Below are 22,921 nucleotides of genomic sequence, written 5' to 3'. Positions count from 1 at the left end.
CCCCGAGAAGCCTCCGCTCAGCGAGCAGGGACAGCGAGCAACGGTGGGAAAAGTGGTGACGAGGCGAGGCCTGGCCAGCTGCTGCCACTTACACAGCAGGGTGAACGCCACGGCCCTCCACCAGCTGAGACGCTCCCGGTCAGTCCAGGAATCGGGCCATGGTGGCAAGCCTGGGTCCTCGTCCCGGGACAGCCACTGCTCCACCAGGCCCACAGACGGGACTCCCCTCCCCTCGGGGACACCGTGGCTCTGGGCCTCCGCTGGGGCCGCACGTCTGGGGTGAGACCCAGCTGGACCACCTCACATGTGCTCTCTAGACTACCGGCGTGGGGACAGGGCCAAGCACCAAGACACGGCAGCGTGGGGCCACAGCAGTCCCTCAGACAGGCTCACGCAGACTCCCAGGTGGACCAGAAAAGCGCAATCTGGCGCAGACTCCAGGAATCCACACCACCACTGACCCCACGACGTCCCCCTACAAACAACCCAGGGCAAACAAGACGAGTCCACAGGCTACTACCCGCACCGCTCACAACGCGGAGACCTCAGAAACCCTCCCAGTGCGAGCACAGGGGCCTCGAGGCCCAGAAGCCCGGACACGTGCATGACACGGGCCGCGAAGCTGAGGCCAACACACGCCGCGCTCACACGGGAAACCTGCGTCTCACAGCAACGCCGCGGGAAATGCAATTTTGTGAGCAAGACGAGAAAAGTCTGGGACTGGGCGTGAGCACAGACGGCACTCCCTGGTCTCACAAGGGGAAGGGACAGGGAATGTGGCCACAGCACAAGCGACCCGGGCGGCGGACTCCCCCACCCCCACAGCTCCCCAGAACAGCCCCCACGCGGGCAGAGCTGCAGCCGGCGACCCCGCGGCCCTCGTGCTCCGAACCGACACCATGGCCTCTCACACCCCACGGTGGCTTGGGGCCAGAGCTTGTTACCACACGCATGAGTCCATCCACGCGGCCAAAGCACCAAGTGAAGCGGCTGTCCCGCCAAAGACGCAGCAGCGTGAACAGCACAAGGACGACAACATCCAAACTCACGGCTTGTGGTCAGCAACCGCTGGGCCAGAGCCCATGGGCTTAGGGTCCCACAGAGAACGAGCACATCCGCGGCCTCCCGGGACAGAGCTGAACCCGCAAGCCAGCGGCGGCAAGGACCTGGCTGTCTAGCGGAGGGCAGCATCAGGAGGGTCGCACGCCACCGCCCTACACGGACCCACCGAGCCTCCGGCTGCGGCCTGGTTCGGACACGTGGACACAGCAGCCTGACCCGATGCGGGGCTGCTCTGCCATCCGGCGACAAGGACACACCCGCGAGCAAGAGACTGAGCTATACCACCTGCACAGGTGAGGGGGCAGCGTGGGCCAGCAGGGGACAGAGCCCGGGCCGAGCCGTGGGGGGCACAGGGGAGCGGGCTGGTGGGCAGACGTCTCCAGAAACCACAGTCCTCCACGAAACCGGACCGCGGGCCAACACACACAGCCGTGCTCACGGGTGTAGAGCCTCAGACGCGCAGAAGCTTCCGGTCTGACCTTCCTGCGCAGGGCAGGCAGCCGACACCCCTCACCTGCCCTTCCCTGCCCCGCCCGCCGGCTGGCCCCGCCACACCTGCCCACCTCCTCGGCCCGCTGGGCCTCCACGTGCTTGTCCAGGTAGGTGCCCTCCAACACGGAGCCCACGATGGTCAGGCCCTTGCCGGCCTTGAGCTGGGCGGTGAGCGACAGCAGGCGGGGGTGCTTCACGCGCTGCTCCTCGTCGAGGCTCAGCATGACCAGCACCTGGGGCCTGCGGCACGGGCGACCGTCACCCGCGCTCTCCAGCAGGGGACAGGCCAGCCCAGCCTCCGGCACCTCTCAGCACAGAGATCGTCCCCATCCTCCCAGAAGCAGGGACACACGGCTGGCGGTCCACGCGCTTACTCCCTTCCTCGGCGGGACCCCGGAGAGGGCCACTCACCCCGTGCCCCAGCCACCACACTAGCTGGGTCCGGCCTGGTGCCCAGAGCCCCGCTGGCCACGCCCTGGCCCCCCAGAAGCTCCCGACATAACACTCCCCCAAGAGAGGAAGCAATGGCTTTTGTCTCTGCAGCCTGACGCTAGAGACCACACTCCGTGCCTTCAGAGGGCGCGAGGCCGGTTGGGGAGGCGGGGGCGCTCACCTCCAGTTCTTAGTGTGCGGGGGGCCGTGCTCCACACGCAGCAGGGCGTAGTGCGCTGCGTTGAGCGACAGCCCCCTGATGCCGTCGCCCCACTCCTTCTCGGCCCTGCGAGGAAGGGGCCACAGTGAGGTACTCGGGCAGGGACACCAGGGCCAGGGCCCAGAGCTTCACTGGACCACAGGCCTCCCGGGGCAGCCTCCCTGGGCAGCCGGCGTGGGGTCTGTGTGGACACGGGGGACACTGACGAGCGCAGCTGGCTCGGTGGCCCTGGCCTCACCAGAAGTGGTCACATCCCAACAGTCCTTGACCAGCCTGGGAAGAGCTGAAGGGGACCTCCAGGCAGTGGCCAGGACCCCTCTGACCCCGCCCCCTGGAGAAATGCCACAGGGATGGACCGGGTGCTCTGGGACGCGTTCTGGGATGCAGCGCACTTTGGGGAAATTCTGAAATCCATCATGCGTCGCTGCTCTCATCGCATGGATTTCGAAGTTCTCAGAAGTGCCACAAGTAGCAAGGAATGGATTCAAAGTAACAAATGCAGGTCTCCCCTGCTGGGACAGGCGTCTGACTCTCGCTGTGAGGGTCCCCAATCCCCTGGGCTATGCCGACCCCAAGGGGACACCCCGCGCCCCTCACACACCAGGCGACGCAGAGCCCAGGCGGACACCCCGCGGGGAGCCCGGCCCCCATCACGTGCCCCGCCCGCCCGCGGCGCTCACCCGCGATACTCGATGTACTTGTAGATGCAGCCGGCGATGAGCATGGCCACGAGCGCGTAGTACCAGGAGCAGATGAACATGAGCGCGAGGCACAGGCTCATGCCCAGGAAGGACAGCGCCCTGGAAGGACACCGAGCAGCCCACGGTCACAGGGGCTGAGGCCGTTCTACGGAGACCATCAGGCCCCGCGGCCGGCGGGCATGCTCACCAGTGGTAGTATCTGAAACGCGGGCGCCAGTTCGGCGTTCGCAGCAGCGTCTGCACGGCGCACGCCAGGTTCACGAACATGTAGCACATGAGGAAAAACCTGGAGGCGCGACGCCAGGACCACGGAAGCCACGTCAGGTCCCACCGTCCCAGCCTGCCGGAGCCACGTGCTCCCACCCCTCCCACTAACACAGTCCCTCCCGTCCCCCTCCCGTCCCCCTCCCGTCCCCCTCCCGTCCCCCTCCCGTCCAGGGCGCCGTCCCACGAGGACCACGTGGCTCCCGTGACCGTGCGCGTCCACCCTCCCCAGAGCAGGGCCATATACGCCTCCGTGTGGACACGCGGCAGCGCCATCTCCGTGGCCTGTCCCCTCACACCTCCCTCTGTGCCCGCAGCCACTCACATGGACAGGATGGGAGCCACGCTGTCCAGGGAGGCGATCAGGATGCCCGTCTCACAGATGAGGGCCGTGAGCAGCAGGGCCCACGTGGGCTCCCCGTTGGCCTTCCCGTGGCCGAACACCTGCAGAGAGAGAGCAGGGGGCTGCGGGCACGGGACAGACGCCACGGGAGCAACAACCCGTTTCAGAAGCCCAGCATCTCACGTGCGGCCCCAGGGCGGCTCTGACAGGATGGCGCCTCCTGGACCCTCCCCAGCTCAGGCAACAGGCAAACCCAGCATCCAGAGCCAGGCCTCCCAGCGCTCAGGTGCGGGGGAAGGTGACGTCTCTGTGGGCTGGACGGCGGCTTCCCGGGCATCCTAAGGCCAGCCCCCCCCTGCAAGGGGCCTGGACCCTTCGTGCACGGCCACACGAGCAGGGCCCCGTGGAGGCCACACCTGTCTCTAGGACTCCAGCTTCCAACGCTTTTCTAGCATAGTCCCTGCTGCCTAGGGGCTCTGGGGAGCCGCAGAGACACGTGTGAGGATCCAGAAACAAACACAGGGGGTGGGGCACCGCGGACACGGCAACTGCCACCTTCCCTCCCGACAGCGATGCCCGATCCAGGGTCCCGGGGCAGCCAGCACGTGACCCTGTCTGCGCCCAAGCCCACGGATGGGAGCTGCGGAGTCCACTGGAACCTTCCTGGGAGGGAGGCGAGGCCTGTGCCCTGCCCCTCAGAAGAGGCTCGACTCGTGTTTGCAATGTGAGCTTTACAGTGACTCAGCCCGCCGAGGCAGCCGCAATCCAGATGACCGGCGTCCTTGGGAGAATAGGTGGACACAGACGCATAGGAAGGCCAGGTGCGGGCTCGGGGAAGGTGGTGTCTATACGCCAAAGACAAACAGGCCTCGCCCACGCCTGCGTCTGGAACTTCCTGCTCCCAGGACGAGAGCAAATCACATGCTGAGCGCTAGCCTGTGGCCTCTGGGGCACTGACCCCAGGACACTAAGGCATCAGCCCTTCGAGCTCATTCCAGAAGCTTCTGTCCTAGGGGGAGGACAATGCTTCCCAGCAGGATGGACGCTGGCCCTGCAGGAGGTGGGGGCTCCCTGGGTTGCTCCCACAGCCCTGGGCAAGGGGCCGCTCCCCGCCGGCTCCCACACGCACCTGCAGACTCAGCCCACGACCACCTGGGGTGGGGCTGCCGGGCCGGCAGTGGGGATGCGGGTCCCCCCATCCGTTAACCGTGAAGCTCGAGCTCCGGGCACATGCTCAAGCCCCGCAGACACACCCCCTCTCGCGGGCCCTGCTCTCCGCGCGGCCGCCCCGCTCACCCGCAGGAAGGGGATGATGCCGTCCCGGGCGATAGCTTGCAGCAGGCGCGGGGCCCCCGTGAGGCTCTGCAGGCCGGCGCCACAGGTCGAGAAGAAGGAGCCGATGATGATCACCCAGGGGGACGGCCAGGCCAGCATGCCGATGACCAGCTTCCCCTGCAGGGCCTCCCCGAACCTACAGGCGGGCAGGCTTTCAGAGACCCGCAGACAACAGAAGCCTCTTCCCACGTTTCGAGCCAGATCGAGGGCAACCACCCGCATCGTCCTCTCACGAGCAGGGAGCCACGTCACTCCCGAGGGCGCCAGCACGGCCCTGTTGTCTGGGACGACACAGAACCCCCCACACTCCCCGGCTCCAGGCCGAAGCAGGACAGGACACACACCACAAGCCGAACAGGAACCCCCAACAGGGGCCACGGGGCTTCCTGCTCTCCCCTCAAAGCCTCCAATCCTGGGGGAGGTCCCACGCTCAACGCTACCATCGCCTACGAGAAATAGATGCTGCCCCGGAAGCTTGCAGAAGCCGCAAACGCGAACGAACGTACTTATCTCGCAAGACCACGCCTTCAATGCAGGCCCCGAAGAGCACGATGCAGGACAGGTCTGCGTCGGGGTCAAGGAAACTGCGGACCCAACGTCATCCACAGTGTCCCGGAAGCAGACGCGCCGGGACCGGCCTGCGCCCCTCCTCCCCCGCCCGGCGCACTGCTGTGACCCCACGGCCCTCGCGGTGACTGCCTCACCGCCCCACCCTGACTGCCGTGGGTCAGGCTGCACACGGCCGTGGCATCACCGTCACGGGCGCCCAGCAGAGGCAGGCCGCGGCGGCCAGCACGCCCCCGCCGTGACTGTACACGGGCCCCACGCACCACGCCTGCAGTCACGGGTCACCGCCACGTGTCAGCTTTGATGACACCGGGGCTACCCGCAGTTTACAGAGAACGGCCCGTGTGCGGCCGGCCGAGAGGGCAGTGTCCCCATGGCGTCGTCACGGTCCTCCCAGCAGGCAGACGCCAGCCGGCGCCTCACCCCTGGGGCGACAGCAGCCAGAGCATGGGCTCCCGCACCTCGGCCCCTCTTAGGATACAGATGAAGGACGTCGTCACGATGGCCAGGATGGTCCCTGTGGGGATCGACTTCTGGGCGTCCCTGAGGTCGCCAGACCGGTTCGAGCCCGCCATGATACCTACAGAAACCGCCGAAGGGCCCACGGTGACCACAAACCTGCCGAAGGCTGCCCAGCAAGCCCATGACCCATGGGAAGGGTGCCGCGCGACTGAAGAGATGCACCGGGAACCCGCACTGGGAACCCGCACCCGGCGCCCGAGCCATGGGGTTCCGGCTCGTGGAGGGGAAGCCCAGGCCAGACACGCGGGCAGCTGCAGGCGCCAGGCCACACAGGGGCTGCCGAGGGGCATCCCGGCGGGAGTGAGGCACCAGTGCACGCCAAGGGTTGTCCCAGAAGGTCACCGACTGTCGCATAAGGACGACCCGAGGGTCCGTGTGTAGCCACCACGGTCTGTGACTTGAAGTGACTCTGCTCCACGGGGGGGTGCTCAGGACAAAGCTCCTTCCCGCGCCCCAATCAGCATGCGGGGAGCAGAGACCCCGAGGCCCGCTGCCTATGGGACAGGGCAGGGCCTCACCGGTCACGGAGGGGAAGTAGATCCCGACGAGCATGGTGAAGTAGGTCATGATGTCAGTGAGGACGTAAGGCAGGCCACTGGTCCTGCTCTCCTCCGGCACGGACACCGACGGCGAGCCCCTCCTCTCCACAAACGCTCCCTGGTCCGCGTACGTGCTCCACAGGTTATCTGCAAGCAACAGGCCAGTAAGACTCCGGAAGGCAGTAGGGGCCAGCGGCTCACCAGCTCCCGTGGGCTTCCACCCGGCGGGAGGAGACCCCACCTGTCCCAGAAGAACCAGACAAACCCCATCATCAAACCCTGAGAAGGAAGGGTCGGCTGCCTGCCACCCCACGCGGAGCCCCAGGGCGCTCACCCAGCAGGACGCCACTGGCCACTCCAGGGATGCCCTGGATCTCCGTGAGGTTGTTCTGGGCGAAGTACTCGTCGCAGGTGGCGTTGGGCACGGAGGTGTTGCAGAACAGCCCCCAGAGCGCGGTGGGCACCGAGCCGTTGTGGGCAGCGCGGGACTTGGCACACACGTCGAAGCCGCGTCTGGATAAGGTGCGGTTCCCCAGCAGGCAGACCCTAAGGCGAGGAGTCTGGCGTGAGAGGGTGCACAGGCCCTTCTCGGGCCACCGGGGTGGGGCGCGGCAAACCCACTTCTGTCACTCCACCCTGGGCGCCGGGAAGGCCCTGTGAGCTGTGCGGGGCCGGTGCCACAGCAGGACCCCGGCGGCCCCTCGCGACCTTGCTCCCGTTCCAGGCTCGGCCCAGTGTGGGGCATCCGATGCCGGTCTCCCCCGCATGAGGCGCTGGGAGGGGTCGGCACTGACCACCACCCAGCTGGCCAGGTCCCTGTAGCGTCAGCCTGTGGGTATGGGACGCACACGCCCAGCCTGACAGACCACGGCCCGCTCCCCTGCTGTGCCCTTGGCCCACTTCCTCGGGACTCGGGCTCCACAGCCGCAGGACAGACAGGGAAGGAACCCACGGGGGTTCCTGGGAGGACCGGGGAGCCGGGGTACAGGGAGCACGAGGGGATGGGCCACCCCACGAGGAGCTCGGGGCTGCCTGACTGACCTTGGGGTGAGGTCACCTTGACCGTCACCGTGACAGTCACCAGACCCGTCGCACCGGTGCAGACCGCACGGCCGCATGAGAACCCTGTGGGCTCACCAGAGCCGGGCCAGAGCAGGGCCGTCCGCACCCCCAGCACCGCCACCCAGACCGCCCACGGGTCACAGACACACGCGAGGCTGGAGAACTCGCTGCCCATGCCCCAGACTCACGGGATGTCTGGCGGGTCGAAGGCGGTCTTGATGACGCCGGCGTAGATGGCGAGAATGGACAGCACCACGCAGGCCAGGAACACCAGGGCCAGCTTGTTGACGTACTTGACACCCACGAAGACCACCATGGCCATGAGCGCCAGCGTGCACGTCCCGTACACACGCATGTTGTGGAGCATGGCCGTGGCCTCGCCTTCCGCTGTCTCCGCCTGGATGATGGCTGCGCTCGGGGAGATGTAGGTCTGCAGAGCACGGAGGGCGTCAAGGAGGGCTGCCGAACACCCACACCTCGAAGGGGGCCCCACAGGGCCGGTGCCTCTGTCTGCAGGGCTGGACCCTGCCCTGCTGTGGGCCCACCTGCTGGACACGTTGACAACGGGCCCCGGACAGCGGACGCACACGGAAGGATGCGACGCTGGCCCTGCAGCCCATGCTGTAGAGGCCCCGGGCAGTGCCCTGAGCTCACCCTGCAGGCCGGGGGCCACCACGACCTGACAACCTGGGAGTGAGCTCGTCTCCTGGAGGGGGGGGGGACTACTGTGTGCGCGCAACGGGACAGACCGATTCCTTGCGGAGCAGCTGTCTCCGGGCCGGCCCTTCACTCGGGCCTGCAGCCCATCACGCACCCAGACGTCAGCGTGGCAAGAGCCCTGGCGGCCGAACCGAAGGGCAGCGGGGGGGGCCCTGGGTCACTGCCACCACCCACGGCTCAGCATGGAGAGTGAGGCAGCCAAGGGACGGACCTCGGGTCACTGCCATCATCCACGGCCTGGCACCAAGAGAGGGACGCAGCCAGGCCCCCTGAGCGCCCAAGGAGGCAGGTGTCAGAGTGAAGGGGCCTGTTGCGGGGTCCCGTGTGCCTCAGGAGGGACTCCTCGGGGTCCAGAAAACCAACCCAAAACAAGAACTTACCAAAAAAATCTCAATGGTCCCCAAAATATACATGGCCCCGGCGAAGGTGGTGCCCAGGTAGAAACACAGGCCGACGGCGCCCCCAAACTCGGGCCCCAGAGACCGCGATATCATGTAGTACGAGCCGCCGGCTGTCAACGGGACAGAGAGCAGCGGTGGGCGTCGCCGGCTTCACCGAGATGCCCGCGCTGCGCCCAACACCGCGGTTCTGTGCGGTAAAGGCCACGAGGTCTGTGGTTGCTGAGCACCGTCTGGGCCAGAGCACGGCCAACCCCAGACCCCAAGGCCAAGAGCTCGGCCAGTGGACGGAGACACGGCTGCTGTGGATCCACACCGTCCACACCGGAGGCCTCCCCAGCACCTGGAGACGCGGCACAGTCCCTCCCCGTCCTGGCCTGCGGCTCCCGCTCACCCAGGCTGCCGCAGTCCCTACGGGCAGCCGAGCCTCCAGGGCTCCGAGGTGGAGGCGGCTCCCCACAGACCGCAGGCTGTCCCTGCCCACAGTGGCGCTTCAGCCAGTTTCTAAATGACGAGGGTCTGGGAGAAATGAACTCCAGAACCAGGAGCAGGAAGCGGCTGCGACCACAGAGCTGATGCGAGATTTAAGGACGCGCCGTCCCCGCAGGGGCAGAGTCCACTGTCACAGCAGCTGAGCGCGGGTCAGGCACTGGGGACTGGGCTGCGCCTCGGTCTTAGGACCGCCCGCACTGCCCTCGGGGGAAGACACCCAGGACACCAAGCACCGGCTCTGGGTGCGTCCGTGCGCCGCTGAGAGCCAGGAACCCACGAGCACCTCCTCTGGAGGCAGGGTCCCCGCGGACGGGGCGTCCGGACAGCTGCTGTGCCGAGAGTGCCCCTAGCCCACCCGCCTCTCACATCTCTGCCGCCAGACGTGGAGCTGCGTGGTCCGGGCTGGCCGGCAGGCGGGCGAGGGCAGGGGCACACCAGTGCTCAACTCGGGACCCCACGCGACCTGCCCTGGCATCCTCACCTGGGACCACACCGTTGGTGGCGATGGCGCTCATGGAGATGGCAGTCAGCGTCGTCTGCAGAGACACAGGCGATGCTCTCAGAGAGGGGCCACCTCGGGGCCACCCCGGCCCCGTCACAGACAGGCTGTCCCACAGACAGGGACGCGGGCTCCGGGACGCTCAAGGCTGCCCTGGTTCTCCCCCTGCACTCCCAGAGCTGAGCTCCTACAGGACACCCAGGAGTGCCTAACTCAGGACCCCACCTGGAATGAAAGGCTGGGCACCCGCCCATCACAACATCCGGGGGGCCGTGTCAGGGCGCTGTGGGGGCCGGGGAACCTGTCTGCGTGTCTGTGAGGGACCCCATCTATGGCACCCCATCTGAGCACCTGCTCTGGACAACGGGTGCAGAACGTCCAGAGCTGTCCCGGGGGCTCCGGAAGCTGCCACACCACAGGCTGGTGGGCAGTTTGCAACCGAAGGACCGGAACGAACGGCCTCGGGAAAGCTCAGGGCCTCCGTGGTCACTGCGGTCCTGCCTGCTCCATCAAGAAGTCCCTGGTCTTTCCCCTGCCTTTTCTCTAGTTTTATGGCAATTTCTCCAGACACATCCAGACTACCTCCAGGGGACACAATTCAGACGGCCCCACCCGCGAGGACAGCCCGTGAAGCCGCGGGGGGACAGGCCGTGGGGCCTAAACCTTGGGCCAAAGCACTCCAGGGACGCCTGGGGGACCGCAGGGGCCAAGGTCTGCTCCCCACAGCGAGAGCGAGGCAGGAGAGCCAAGGACGTGCGGGAGCCACAGCCGACCCGGGAGTGGCGGAGGAGGGAGGGAGGCAGGGTGCCGTGAGAGCCGGGGGCGGGGCGGGTGGGGTCTCGGCGACTCACACAGGCGCAGCACAGGGAGACGATGAGGAAGGACTCAAGCACGCCCGCCGCCCCCACGATCCACGTGAGCCGCAGGAAGAGGATCACCCCCAGGATGTTCTGGAGGCACGGCAGGTAGACGCCGATGAAGGTGCCCATGCGCGGGCTCTGCAAGAGAGCACAGCGGTTCCCAGGGGAGAGAGTTCACACGGGACGAGCTGCCGCTGAGCTGGGGGACTTGGGGCGTGGTGCTGGGAGGTGCCCGACGGGGTATCCTCGGAGATCCTAGAGGCCCCAAGGCTCGGGTCCCAGCCTGTCCTGCCCTGCAGCGGGTGAGACACCGCAGGCAGGGGGCACACCGGAGATCTCGGGGCGGACGGACTGCTGGAAAAGGCGAGAGATGCTCCACGGGAAGGTGAACACAATCCGCACAACTGGGATTGCTTTGGAGACATCTGCTAGCAGTGAAGAGCTACGGGAAGGCACGGGAGGTCAAGGGTGCTGGGGACGGCTTGGCGGGCTTGCCAGCCCCAGCAGGCTGCACCCACACTCAGGGGGCAGGCGGGCTTCCCGGGGCCAAGGACTGGTGCGCACCCAGAACACCTGTCCCCGCGCGTCACGGGCCACCGAGCACCAAGGGAGCCCCTGGTGGGACGCTCGGCTCCTATGGCAGGGCCTGTGTGGTGCTCCCAGTCCACACCTGCCCCCGCCACAGGGCACCTGCTTCTGTGTGAGCTCCTGGAGTGGTCCCAGGGGAGACCCAAGTCCGGAGCCCTGGAAATGGTACCGTGCAGTGGGGGCTGGTCTCTGGACACAAGCTCCTGCGTCCGGGGGGACACAGGAGACAGGAAGGGCAGTCCCCACACCCGAGGACCTAGTCAGCCCCGAGTGGGGTGGCTGATTCATCCCACCCAGAACCCGTCTGTCTGTCTCCACAATGGCTGTGCTGGACCGCTCTGTGACCGAGCCCTGCCCCCCAGGGAGCAGAGACCAGATACGACCCTGCCTCAGGGACGCGACCTCCCAGTCCCGATGCGCCCACGGCTCCAAGCCACGTACTCTGAAGATTCATCCGGGCGGACGCTTAGATTACATCTTGGCAGACATGCCCAGAAGCCTAGGGGTGCACTTCTGAACCCGGTGCTGGGCTGCGCCAGGCAACAAAGGACAGCGGGGGCAGCTGCGGGCAGCTGCAGGGGAGCGGGGGAGCAGCTGGAGACAGCAGGGGGAGATGGCAGGGGCCACAGGAGGTTCCAAGAAGCAGGAAGACCCAGGCCACCCACAGGAAAGCCCGTTCCGGAAAGCAGTGGACAGCGCCCTGGGACACGAGCTCAGCACAGAGGGACACACGTGTGCTGGCTGCATGGAAAAGGCCTCCTGACATCCGGGGCCCGAGAAGAGCCACAGGCAGTGGCCGGGACGGAGCAAAACCCCAGAAACTCGGCCGAGAGCATCTCAGCCGTAGCACGGCGCCCAATGCCGCAGCACCCACAGCCGTCAGCTCCCCACGGGGTGTCACCTGGGCCCAGCGTCCCCACAGCCCTCTGCCCCCGGAAGGCGGCCAGGGCGAAGGTATGCCGGTCTCCACACCCCAGGCCTGTCACTCAGTGCCAAACGTGGAGCAAACCCCCCCCCCCCCCCCGTGTCACGGAAGCCCAGCGTCTATCCTGCTGGACTTACAGTAAAAATCCCTTCTATGGCCCGACTTCCTAACCGTCAAGGTCAGGCTGGACACATGCTCAGGGAGCAGCGGACCCCTGTGCGCACCGAGGGCCCGGCGCCAGGGCCACAAGGCTGGCCCCACAGGCAGGGTGGACGGAGGAGGGAGAGGCAGGCAGGGAGGCGGCCACCAGGACACCCAGGCCTTTCACCAGCTCCCATGCTACCGCAGAATGCTGACCCCTCGAGGCCAGCCACTCAGACCTCCGCTCCCCATGCTGCGGAGCAGTTTCCACTCTTAACTGAGCCTCGGGCAAGAGAGAGGAAAGGAGTCAAGATTCACGGGACACTCGGGGACTGCCCCGGGGAGGGAATGGAACTATGGGGGAGGGTGAGGACAGGGGGACATGGGGAAGGAGTAGAGGAGGGGAAGGGACGGGGTTGGGAGAGGGTGATGGGGGAGGGGACAGGGACCGGGGGGGAACGGGGAGGACAGGGGCAGGACCGGCTGGGGGCAGGGCGCACCTTGACCTCGCGCCTCTTGCTGTCCTCCTCGTGCTCCTCGTGCTCCACGACACCCTGGCTCAGGTTGGTGTAGTTGGCCAGCTTGTTGAGCAGCGAGGACACCATGGGGTTGCTGTCCATTTCCTCCTGTTTGGGGCCGAGGCAGGGCTGGACCCCGGGTCCCCACACCCACCGGGGCGCCCATGGGGCTCCCGGCGCCTCCAGCTCCAGAGCCGAGATCCACGGGGCTGAGCTGGGCCCACGTCACCCAACCCGTGCACGCCTGGCCCCAAGCCGGGGGTCCGGGGCTCCCAGACGGCCCGTCCTGTGCAGGTGGTGGCCGCGGAGCCTCCCACGGTGTGCGGCGTCCAGCCAGGAGGGCGCCCCCGCCCCACCCCCCGCTCCTCAGCGGACCACAAGGTCTCGCGTGTCCCGTGGGAGGGAGTACAGGTCACCTCAAAAAGCGCCATGTTCTTTCCTTCCAAGAAGCTCTCCTGGTCCACGTCCGTGTGGCTGATGAACGGGCTGTTCTCTCGCGGGTTTCCATCTCCTGGAGGGGGGACCGCTCAGGTCAGTATTACAAGCCCAAGGGCCTGAGGGGGGTCCTCAGGGACACTAGGACCCTTGGCTCCCCCCAGCCAGGTGCAGGGCAACGGGGGCGGCCACTGAGCCCCAGAACACAGACGCCAGCCCGTGCCTGGGACCCCACCAGCGACGCTCCTCGGGGTCGTGGCCCTGGCTGCTGGGACAGCTACTTGTGCCCGAGCAACCCAGCCCTCCCTGCCTCAGTTTCCCCACCTATGAGACAAGACTCAAAAACACGAAAAGTGAGAGCAAGTGACAGGAGGGTCACCCTGTCCCGGGTGGGGCAGGGCTGGGGCGGGACAGGCCACTGTGCCCAGGGCAAGAGGAGGCCAGGCATGGATGTGAGCCCCGACCCACATGGGAGGAGCAAATGCAGATCAGGGCCCCATCCCTGCCAAGCGGTGGCCCAGGCAGGGACAGGTTGTGACAGCGAGTCATGTCCCGTGTCCTGCACCCCCATCTGAGACCCCCACAGGGGAAAGTCACGCCATCCTGTAAGCCCAACCCAGGTCTGGCACATTCACGCCCTGGCGGGACCCCCATCCCCAACAGGACCTCCTGACCCCCAAACTGTGCTTCCCCATCCAAGTTGAGCCCCCACTGACTCTCCTGGAGACCTACGCTGGATGCCAGGGTCGGGGTCAGGATGTTACCAGCACACCCAGGACCCCCACGGCACAGCGGCCTGACTGCAGGGAAACAGCCTACCCCGTGGCCGCGGCGCCCACACAGAGGCCCTGGAGTTGGGCTGGGGTGCCACAGGCCACCGGCCGGGTCAGCAGCCCACACACGGGCACGTGGGGTGCGTCCCCGCGCGAGACAAGCCTGCAGTCCGCAGGAGCCCCGCTGCCCGGGGCTGGTGACCGCTGACCTTTGTTCCTGACACCGGTGCCCTGCCTGCAGGCACAACCATCACCCTGTGCCTCTGAGCCCATCAGGACGAAGGAGGTGACCTCGGTGTGGACACGGGTCAGGCCCAGCCCCGAGGCTGATGGCCACTGATTCTCCCCTATTTCTGTGAGGTGGTTCCAGGCCCGCACAGGCTTGCAGCCGCCACAGCCCCGTCTGCAGACCCCAGAGCTGACCAGACACCTCCAGACCGGGACAGCCCGTGCTCACCAAAACAGGAAAAACCCCAGCACCTCGTGGCCCGTTAGTGGGCACTTGGGTTTAGATGTGGCTCGGGACACGGTAAGACTCTGTGTTTATCTCAGACACAGGCCACGGTGGACACGGCTGTCAGGGAAAAGCAGGACAGGACGTGGTCCGTCACGGGGATTCAGCCTCCGAGAAGCACGCGGCACCCACTCCCAGGTGCCGGGCTTGGGCTCCCAGACAGCGCCAGCCCTGTCCACAGGGGGTCGGGAAGAGGGTCCCAGGAGCACCGCCCCTCGGGAACTTCAAGTCCTGAGATGTCCCCTTGGGTCCCACGGTGCCCCCCGACTCCTGGGGACTCACGGCCGCAGCCTGGCCAGAACCGCTCCCAGGACAGCAAGCTCACACGGGCCATGAGTGCAGGAGCAGAGAATGCTCAGGTCCCGACCCGGTCCGTGGGCTACGACCCAGACTCCGAGACCGGGCACTGCATCATGGAGTCCGAACGCAAGCAGAGGGACAAGCTACAACCCCTGGGGGACAGGAGCCCCATTGCAGCCCCACGTCACCCGGGATGGCGATGCTGCCCCACGTGCAGAAGCCACAGACAGTGACAGGTGGTGTGAGCAGCCCGGGGACCGCACCCTCTTGCCAGGAACCCCTGCGTCCCCCAACACCGTACTTGCCTGGGAGTCACCACCCCGAGGAGGCGGGGCTCATGCCAGGATGTCCAGAGTTCAAGGAGGCCACCCACGGAAGGCCGGACACCCACACGCAGGAGGACCCCCCCCGGGGTCCAGTCCTCAGTGAGGCAAGAGACCCTCAAACCCACAGCACCGGCTCGGGCCACCTGGGGCTCTGACCTGTGACCACTGATGCCAACTGGATGGCTCCCGAGCGAGGAGGGACAAGCCTCCACAACCAGTGTTCCCAGGCTCCGGGGCCCCCCGCGCTGGGTGAGGACTCACGGCAGGTCCCGCCGCTCCAACTTCCCGACAGAATTCCCACAAGGGCCTCACAAGCGGGTAGGCCAGCGGCAGGGGTCCTGTGAGGCCCGGCCGGTCCTCGAGGGTCACGTGTGGTGCTGTGCTTGTGTCTGGGCCGCACAGTCCCCGAGCTCAAGGGCACTGTTAAGACTTGTCAGCCACCGGGATCTGGTCACCGTCCTCCCCAGACACTTGGGGGTGCGCCTAGGGAGGTCCCCAGTGCGTCCCCACAGCAGCTCGAGGTGACAAGGGTTAGCGAGAGCAAGCCACCATGCCGAGCACAGGAGAGAACCCCCCCTCCCCAGCCGAGCGGTCCCTGAAATCCAGGCACACCCCGTCCCTGAACGGCACACCCAGCCGCCCAAGGCCCCCAGACCCTCAGGGCCCCAGCCGTGACACCCGCCCCCCACACCCGTGGCTGCCTGCCCGGTCAGTGCCACACGGCCTCTTCCGGACCTCGGCCCCCGCACCCGTCAGGACAGCGGCTCCCTGCCCGGCTCCCGAAACTTCCCACACCGAGAAGAGACCAGGAGGACGGACAAAACACCAAGCAGAGTACAAACGACCGAATTCAAACGAATACCATCGTGGCTGCACGCGGGGATCGAGGAAACAGCCGCACGCCCTGAGCGCAGGCGACCCCGGCGGGGGTGCCCCCTGCAGACTCGGGTGAGCTCGCCCAAGACCAGCCTGTGTGCGAGCGAGCGCCCCAGGCGTGGCTGCGGCTCCCGGCCGGGTGGGGGGGGCTCTTCCGCCACCCACGCCCCTGCTAAGAGGGCCAGCATCTCCCAAACCCCGAGGTCAGAGTGGAAGGTCACAGCGCACACCCAAACCCCCGCGCAGGGCAGGCGCAGGCACCCCAGCGGAGGACAGCGGGCCGGCAGGGACAAACCCCCAGACGACCACAGCGCCGCCTGCGCCAGACCCACAAGCAGACAGGAGGCCGCGGGGCCTGCTCCAGGTCACCAGGCAAGCACACGCATCTAACCAAGGTCACGGTTAGGCCAAGGTCAACACCAGAGTCACAAGCCAGCAGACACCCGGAAGCGAACTTGCGCGACAGCAAAGACCTCAGGAAGCTTAAGGTGACCCGGACAGGGACCCACAGAGAAGCGGCACCTGAGGTACGCCACACCCTGGTGGACAAAGACAGGCGCGGAAGGTTCTGGAAGCTGGGAGACCAGCGTTAGGAAGGGGGAGAGCAGCACGTGCCGGGGTTTCTCTGATGAAGGACGCTTCGGGCCGGCTGGTGAAGCCGGAGGAGAGCGGTGCCGTCTCCCGGCGGCTCAGGGAGACCCTGCAGGGCAGAAAGGGGCACAGAGACGCCGCAAACATCGGCGTTTGGGCAACTCGCGGGGATCCTCCGAGCGCCTCCCCACGCCTCCCAACTGACGTTCGAGGCAAAAGCCAAGCTTAAAAACGACGTTGGAAGAGAAAGGAAACCACTTCCAGAGCGGCCCTTCCCGAAGGGAAAGCCCAGGCCGGCCGTGAGGGCCGACGGCTCCAGGCCTGCGCGCACCCCCCACTGCCAACCGCGCGGGGCCCACCGCCCCCTCGGCAACCCCGCGGGCGCGTCGTCCCTGGGCGTGGGCGCGCCGAAGGCCGTGTGCCCAACGACGGGCCCGGGGACAAGCCTGGGCAGACGGCAGCCAGGACCACGCGGAGGGGCAGCGGCACTGACCTCCCAACATGGCTGTGCCCCGAGATCCCCTCAGAGCGAGGCACAGCGACCCGGAGCGTCCCGAAGCCAGAGCAGGGCACAGTCCCCCGTGGAGCACGGGTCTCAGGGCGGGAGGGCGAGCCCCAGGGCCATCCCCCAGAGCCCGCCACTGCCACTCCTCTGCTCACCGGGGACAGACTGCGCCCACACCTCCGCGGAGGGCAAACGCAGCCGGCCCACGTGGGCCGCTCCCCGCAAGCTCGACCACAGACCGGGATGGGGGACCTGCACACGGGAGGTGCCCAGGAGCAGGCAGAGCAGGGGGAGCTCCCTTTAAGAGGGCGAGAAGCGGGAGCCGCCCACGGAACCAGGCCAGGGAGCGTGTGCCCGAGCGGCGGCACCATGAGGGGCAGGGCTCGTGGGCCAGAATTCCAGCAACGCCAGCTCCCGCCCCGGCGGGCAGTGGGTTTGCGGCTGTGGGGGCTCTCGCCGCAAGGACTTGAGGTGGTCCCCGCGTCAGACCTGCTTTTCCGTGACCTGGCAGCGCCTTCTCAGCGGGGACACTGTAGAGCCCCACAGCAGCCACAGCCCACGTTCCCCCACTGCCCCACAGCCACCGCCCTCTGAGCGCTTGGGTCCCGAGCCCGCAGCCTCATGAGAAAGCAACTCATGGCGCAGGCCAGGTCGCCTGTGGACCTGGGGCAGGAGAGACACGGGGATGTTCTTGGGGCACTGGCCACGCGGGGCCAGGGAACGTGGCATCTGACCAGTGCACGGGCAGGCTCTGCAGGTCCAGAGCTGTGCCAGATGTAAAACTCACTCAGCGAACAAAGAGGTAATTTTTATCTCAAAGAAACAAAGAAAACGCTTACAAACAGGCCTGGAGAACAGACAGGCAGGCGCCATTCATGAACACGGGTACACGCGCATCCAACAACCACGTGTCACCAATACGTGGAGGGATTGGGGCAAAATCCACAAGATCCTACAGCCCCTGGGGGAGAGGCAGGGGAGATGGGTCCCCGTATCGTCAGTACAAAAGGGAGGGGTCCAGCACCAGTGTCGCCTGGGATCACCTGGGCAGTAAGACAGTGACACCCCCCCCCATGGAGTTCCTGCCACAAAGCATTTCTCCTGCAATTTATACCCGCGAATTTATACCCACAAAAACGGCCACGTATAAATTCTATTGCATTCTACAAGGTTCCTGACCCACATCGCTCAAGTGTGCTGATAGCAAAACAGACAGCACGTGGCGGAAGGTTCTAGACACAGGCCAGCAGGCTTGCTCTGTAAAAGGCCACACTGCCATCCACAAGCACGTGGAGCACCAAAGTGCATGTACGAACATGCACAACGGCAGGGCCGTGTGCCAATAAAACTTTATTGACAAACACAAACAGCCAAGCCCTGGCTTGCAGAGCCCAGGAGCAGCGCGGGTTCTCCACACACAGCTGTTTTCGCAAGGCCACAAAGCAGGGAAGTGGCCGTCCTTTCCCTGTCTGCCCCGCCACGGCCCCAGCCTCAGTAGCGGTCTCTGCCCACCTCACAGCATGAGGGTTCAGCCCTTCAAAGCCCCTCAGCCCGGAGACTCCGTGGAAGCCAGCGCCTCCCGCAGAACTCAGCTCTGTGCCCTGAAGAGGCCGCAGGGACCGCGCACGGCTGCCGGTCTCCCCGGTTCTCAGGAAGGCCAGCCACACACCTTCTGCACCCGCTCCACGCCCCCCCACCACGGCCCGGGACCCAGAGGCCACAGACAGGCTCTCCCAGGAACAAAGCAGACATGATGTCTGCTGGGCCAAAAACAAGGTTTCAGGGAGGAACTGGAGCCCGGAAGGGGCGCCGATGGGCACGGGGTGCAAGGGCCTGGCTGAACCACCAAGGCTTCGGCTTGCCGCCTCGTTACAAGCATGCAGCACCCGTTCCGTGAAAGCCCCGGCACCCCGAGCGTGGACACGCATCCCGTCTGAGCTCGCGGCAGCAACCAGTGCCGTGACCCTGACCCCGCAGGGACAGAGCGCCTGGGGAGCCCCGCATCAGCTCTGACGCCGGTCTCTGACTCCACAAAATATGGACTTCACTGTGATGGCCGTGAACGCTGGGCATGACCAGGTCATCCCAGCCGACCGCGCCCCCTTCCCCAAGCCTGACTCTGGGCACAGCCGGACTCCAGGCTTGTTGCCGCACAGCCCAGCGCCCCATCCCGGAAAGCAGCGTGTGCGCCCCCCCCCCCCATTCCCAAGCAAACACAGTGCGTCCGATACCGGCAGGGAGGCAAGGCCCCCAGGCAGAGCGGGGGCTCGAAGAGGCACGGAAGCGGCCGTGGCCCTGGCGGTCTGCTCCTGAGGCCTGTGCAGAGCCCACGTTCCTGCGGAGGGCTGCGGCCCCGGGCAGCCCCAAGCACCCCCATCTCGGGCCGTGCTCAGGTTACAGCCTCCGTCCGCCCGGCCACCCGCCCCGCGTCCTCCGGAGTGAGGCAGACATCACTCCTCCCGCTTCTGCGCGTGACTGGGATGTCCCCCACCTCCCCCCCAGGACGGCTCTCAGGGCAGCGGCAGGAGAGACCTCGACAGGACGGCATCCAGCCATCCTCCTGCACCCCCAGGATGGAGTTCCGTCCGGTGACCCCCTGCTGCATCCAATGGCCAAACCCCGGGGCAGCCCCCGTGACGGGATGTCTTTGAAGTGGTTTCAGCCGGAATGAAGCATTTCTAGGTTCCACGACCCGAACACTGGACTCGTGAAACCCCCACCCGACCACGCTCCACGTACAGGACCACTGAGATCCTGGCCAGCGGGATTCCCTCTGCAGGGCAGAACGACGTCTGCCTTCAGGCCAGGAAACCACTGCCGGGCTCAAGGTCAGAGTCCCCATGACTTTCATGGCAGATTTCTGGCTAAAACAGAAATACTGTGTCCAAATCAGAGCAAGTTATCATGAGGACGAGAGCCCTCAGAGCACCACCGCAGAGACGGCACTGACACCACACGGCCCCCTCTTCGGGGAGGACGGGGAAGCAGAAGGAAGGACGTCTCCGGAGCGTGCCTGGCCAGCGACGGGAAAGGGGACGCCCTTCCTGCCGGCCCAGCACCAGCCCATCCCAGGGCCTCCATGGTGCCCGGGGCCTGCAGGGCCACTCCTGGGGCCACAGGGAAGGGAAGGACGCCAGGGTCGCTCTTTCCCAAGTTCCACGCAACAGTCGCACGTCAGCACGTTAAACCTGGTCTCTTTGCCCCACACCCCGCACACTCCCCCAACACGAGGCCTTTTACGTAAGACCACGTCACGCTTCTGCTCTGGGGTCCCTGATGCGGGACGGAGGTACGGCTTGCCCTAACGCCAGGGGCCACCCACGCGTGAGGGACGTCCACGTGAGCACGGCATCTCCCGGAGCCCAGCACCCCGTCCAGCCGCAGGGGCAGCTGGCCTGCGTGCAGCTGTGAGAGGCCTCCCGGCGGGGACACCGCGTCACCTGCAAAGCATCCAGAGCTTCCTGACCCAGCACGCTTGTGATGGCAGGAGTGACCTGAAACCGCGATCCGCCAGCGGCCTCACAGCCAGAGGGCAGCGCGGCCACGGGTTCCAGGCCCGCCGCGTCCAGGGGCCTCCCGTCATTCCCCACCGTCTCCCACGCGCCCCTCACTCCAGAGGAGAGGCTCCCTCGGTGAACAGCTTGGGGACCTCTGGGAGAAGGATCGGGAAGGTTCTAGACTTTCCCACACAAAACCAAGGCCACCAAGGCCACTCACTACTGCCACTTATGGGGCCCTCGTCCCCGAGACCAGCCGGTGCCCCACGTGCAGCACATTTCCTTTACACCCGACTCGGTCCAGAGAAGAGGGGCGTCCCAGGACAGGCTCAGTTACCGACAGGCGGCAGCGCAGGAACACCGCGCCCGGAAGACCCCGCGGGCTGGACACACGCGCGCACATTCACAGCACACGCACCCACGCTCGCACGCGTGTTCTCATACCCCTGGACATGGGCCTCTCTGGGGACCCATACCCTGAAGGCCTCACCAGACTCTCCCCCAAAGGGTGTGCCCCCAGCGCCGGAAACGGGGGACTCCACGCCCCAATCAGTCCCTCGTCTGTACCAATTCTGGTCCAACCTCTCCCGTGACCTCTCCCATATCGGACCCGCCGCTGGCGCGCTGAGCCCCAAGGAGGGGGTGGTGAGAGTCTGCCATCGGCACCGAGCCCTCCCCCTGCCTCCTGGGGCAGCTCCTGTTCCGCACGCCGGCTCCCGTCTGGCGGCCACCAAGCCGGGCCCCTGCGGCGGGGGAGGAGGAAACCCGAGACTGGCCTGTGGCAACTCCTGGTCTCAGCCCCACTCGATCCCTCCCCAGTGACCGTCCGGGCTCCCTGAGGCAGCCGCAGCCAGAGGAGTGGGAGGGAGGAGAGGTCACGGCCACCTTGGGGACAGGCCCACTCCTAGACGGGGAAACTGAGGCATGAGGCTCCTCAGGGCCCCCGGGAACACATGCTGGCACAGACGGGGAGTGGCGTGCCCATAAGGAAGTCCCCACTCGCACCAGCGCCCGGCTGCCCCCACCTCGTGGGCGGCGCCAGGCCACGGCCCCTGAGCGGACTCAGGTCAGCTCCCGGCTGTGCACACGGCCCACGGCAGAAGCGAAAGCAGCTTTAAGTGGCGAACAGGCTGAGGACCGTGTGGTCTCCTCCCCCACACAGAGCCACGGCCCTGAGCCCCACCAGCCCAGGGGGCCCCACCCTGGGACGCCCTGCTCAGTGACCCAGCCCAGACCACACCGGGCTCAGGACAGCACTTCGCCTCCTCCGACTGTTCCTCAAGAAACCACCCAAGAGCAGAAAAGGAAACAAGCCCCAGGCTCGCCGGGGCTCCAGGGCCTGCCAGAGACCCAGGCCAAGGCTCCAGCCCCAACACCTCCCCTCCCGGGGCGGACACAGCCTCGCAGGACCCCCCTCCCCCAGGACATGGGGCCATCTGCCTCGGCCCCACCACAGGCCTGCTCACCGGGACTCCTGACAGGAGGTTCAAGGACCCAGGTCATGGCAGCAGCGGGGTGCGCACAGGACAGGTGGCCAGGGGACCTGGCTTCGTTGGTCCCCGATTGGGGTCCTGCTGAAGCTGCCTATCTTATCTGCACAGGCCAGACCTCTGCTCTGAAGAAGGAACTTCCCTCTTTCTCGTAAGGGAAGACATTAACCCTCTGTGCTCTGCTGTTCCAGCGACTACACTGGGCTAGGGTCCCCCGGGGAGCCCACAGGTAGCTGCCTGACAGCCTGGACAGCCCCAGCCCGAACCCCCATGGCTCAGGACACGCGCCCCACTGGGCTCTCATCGAAGGCTCCCCCACCCCCGTCATCGTCCCCGCAGGCACGCCCTCCCCAGCTCAGCTGGGGCCACAGCAGCGAACATGACGCCAGGAGGGCTCGGCTCGCAAAGCCAGCGGAGACGGAAAGCTCCTGGCCCCGGGATCCTAACGTCAAACGTTGCTCACGCGTCTACAGCCGCTGATGGCAGAATTCATGTCCCAACTTGGGGGCAGCGGGAGACCCTGACACAGGCCGGCAGCACACACGACCAACGGAACATGGGCCCAACGTCCCGTGTCCTCCCCACTCGCCAAGCCCCGCCCTGCTTCTGCCCCCATGGGTGCCGTGGTGAGGACAGCGGCCCTGGAAGGTGACCCTGGCCCAAGGTCAGCTATCCTTGATGCAGGACCCTGGGCCAACCCGGGAGCCACCCCTGCCAGTGACCCTGGCAGAGGGGACTCCACGGGGCTGGGAGGGGAGGATGGCCGCCTCACTGACCTGCCGGGAAGACCCCTGAGCCAGCGCCTCGCCCGCTCCCGGTGGCTTCAGCCCTGACCCGCTCCATGCTCACACGAGGCACCACCCTCTGCCATGCCCCCAAGAACCCGCCCGCACCCCCGAGACACGCGGTGAGGCTGCCCCACACCTCTACGAGG

The 22,921-nt window shown here is 66.6% G+C and overlaps 1 protein-coding gene across 3 annotated transcripts in view; it reads right to left on the bottom strand.

The window, feature by feature from the left end:
- SLC12A7 (solute carrier family 12 member 7) overlaps positions 1-22,921 on the bottom strand; it is a 65,798-nt gene that overhangs the window by 9,736 nt on the left and 33,141 nt on the right. For all 3 annotated transcript variants that reach the window (XM_045998840.1, XM_045998842.1, XM_045998841.1), the window contains exons 2-17: positions 13,097-13,191; positions 12,663-12,788; positions 10,500-10,646; positions 9,631-9,685; positions 8,640-8,770; positions 7,728-7,969; positions 6,812-7,023; positions 6,457-6,624; positions 5,898-5,996; positions 5,356-5,413; positions 4,811-4,985; positions 3,497-3,615; positions 3,095-3,193; positions 2,887-3,006; positions 2,168-2,272; positions 1,626-1,794 (exon numbers count right to left, since the gene is read on the bottom strand). In XM_045998840.1, coding sequence (XP_045854796.1) covers positions 1,626-1,794; positions 2,168-2,272; positions 2,887-3,006; positions 3,095-3,193; positions 3,497-3,615; positions 4,811-4,985; positions 5,356-5,413; positions 5,898-5,996; positions 6,457-6,624; positions 6,812-7,023; positions 7,728-7,969; positions 8,640-8,770; positions 9,631-9,685; positions 10,500-10,646; positions 12,663-12,788; positions 13,097-13,191 — 2,120 coding nt within the window. The remainder of the gene's footprint in view (positions 1-1,625; positions 1,795-2,167; positions 2,273-2,886; positions 3,007-3,094; positions 3,194-3,496; positions 3,616-4,810; positions 4,986-5,355; positions 5,414-5,897; positions 5,997-6,456; positions 6,625-6,811; positions 7,024-7,727; positions 7,970-8,639; positions 8,771-9,630; positions 9,686-10,499; positions 10,647-12,662; positions 12,789-13,096; positions 13,192-22,921) is intronic.

The sequence above is a fragment of the Meles meles genome, chromosome 3, assembly GCF_922984935.1.
Source record: "Meles meles chromosome 3, mMelMel3.1 paternal haplotype, whole genome shotgun sequence".
Classification (NCBI taxonomy): domain Eukaryota; kingdom Metazoa; phylum Chordata; class Mammalia; order Carnivora; family Mustelidae; genus Meles; species Meles meles.
Note: the sequence above shows the minus strand (reverse complement) of the source record. Positions and strands in the feature narration are given on the sequence as shown.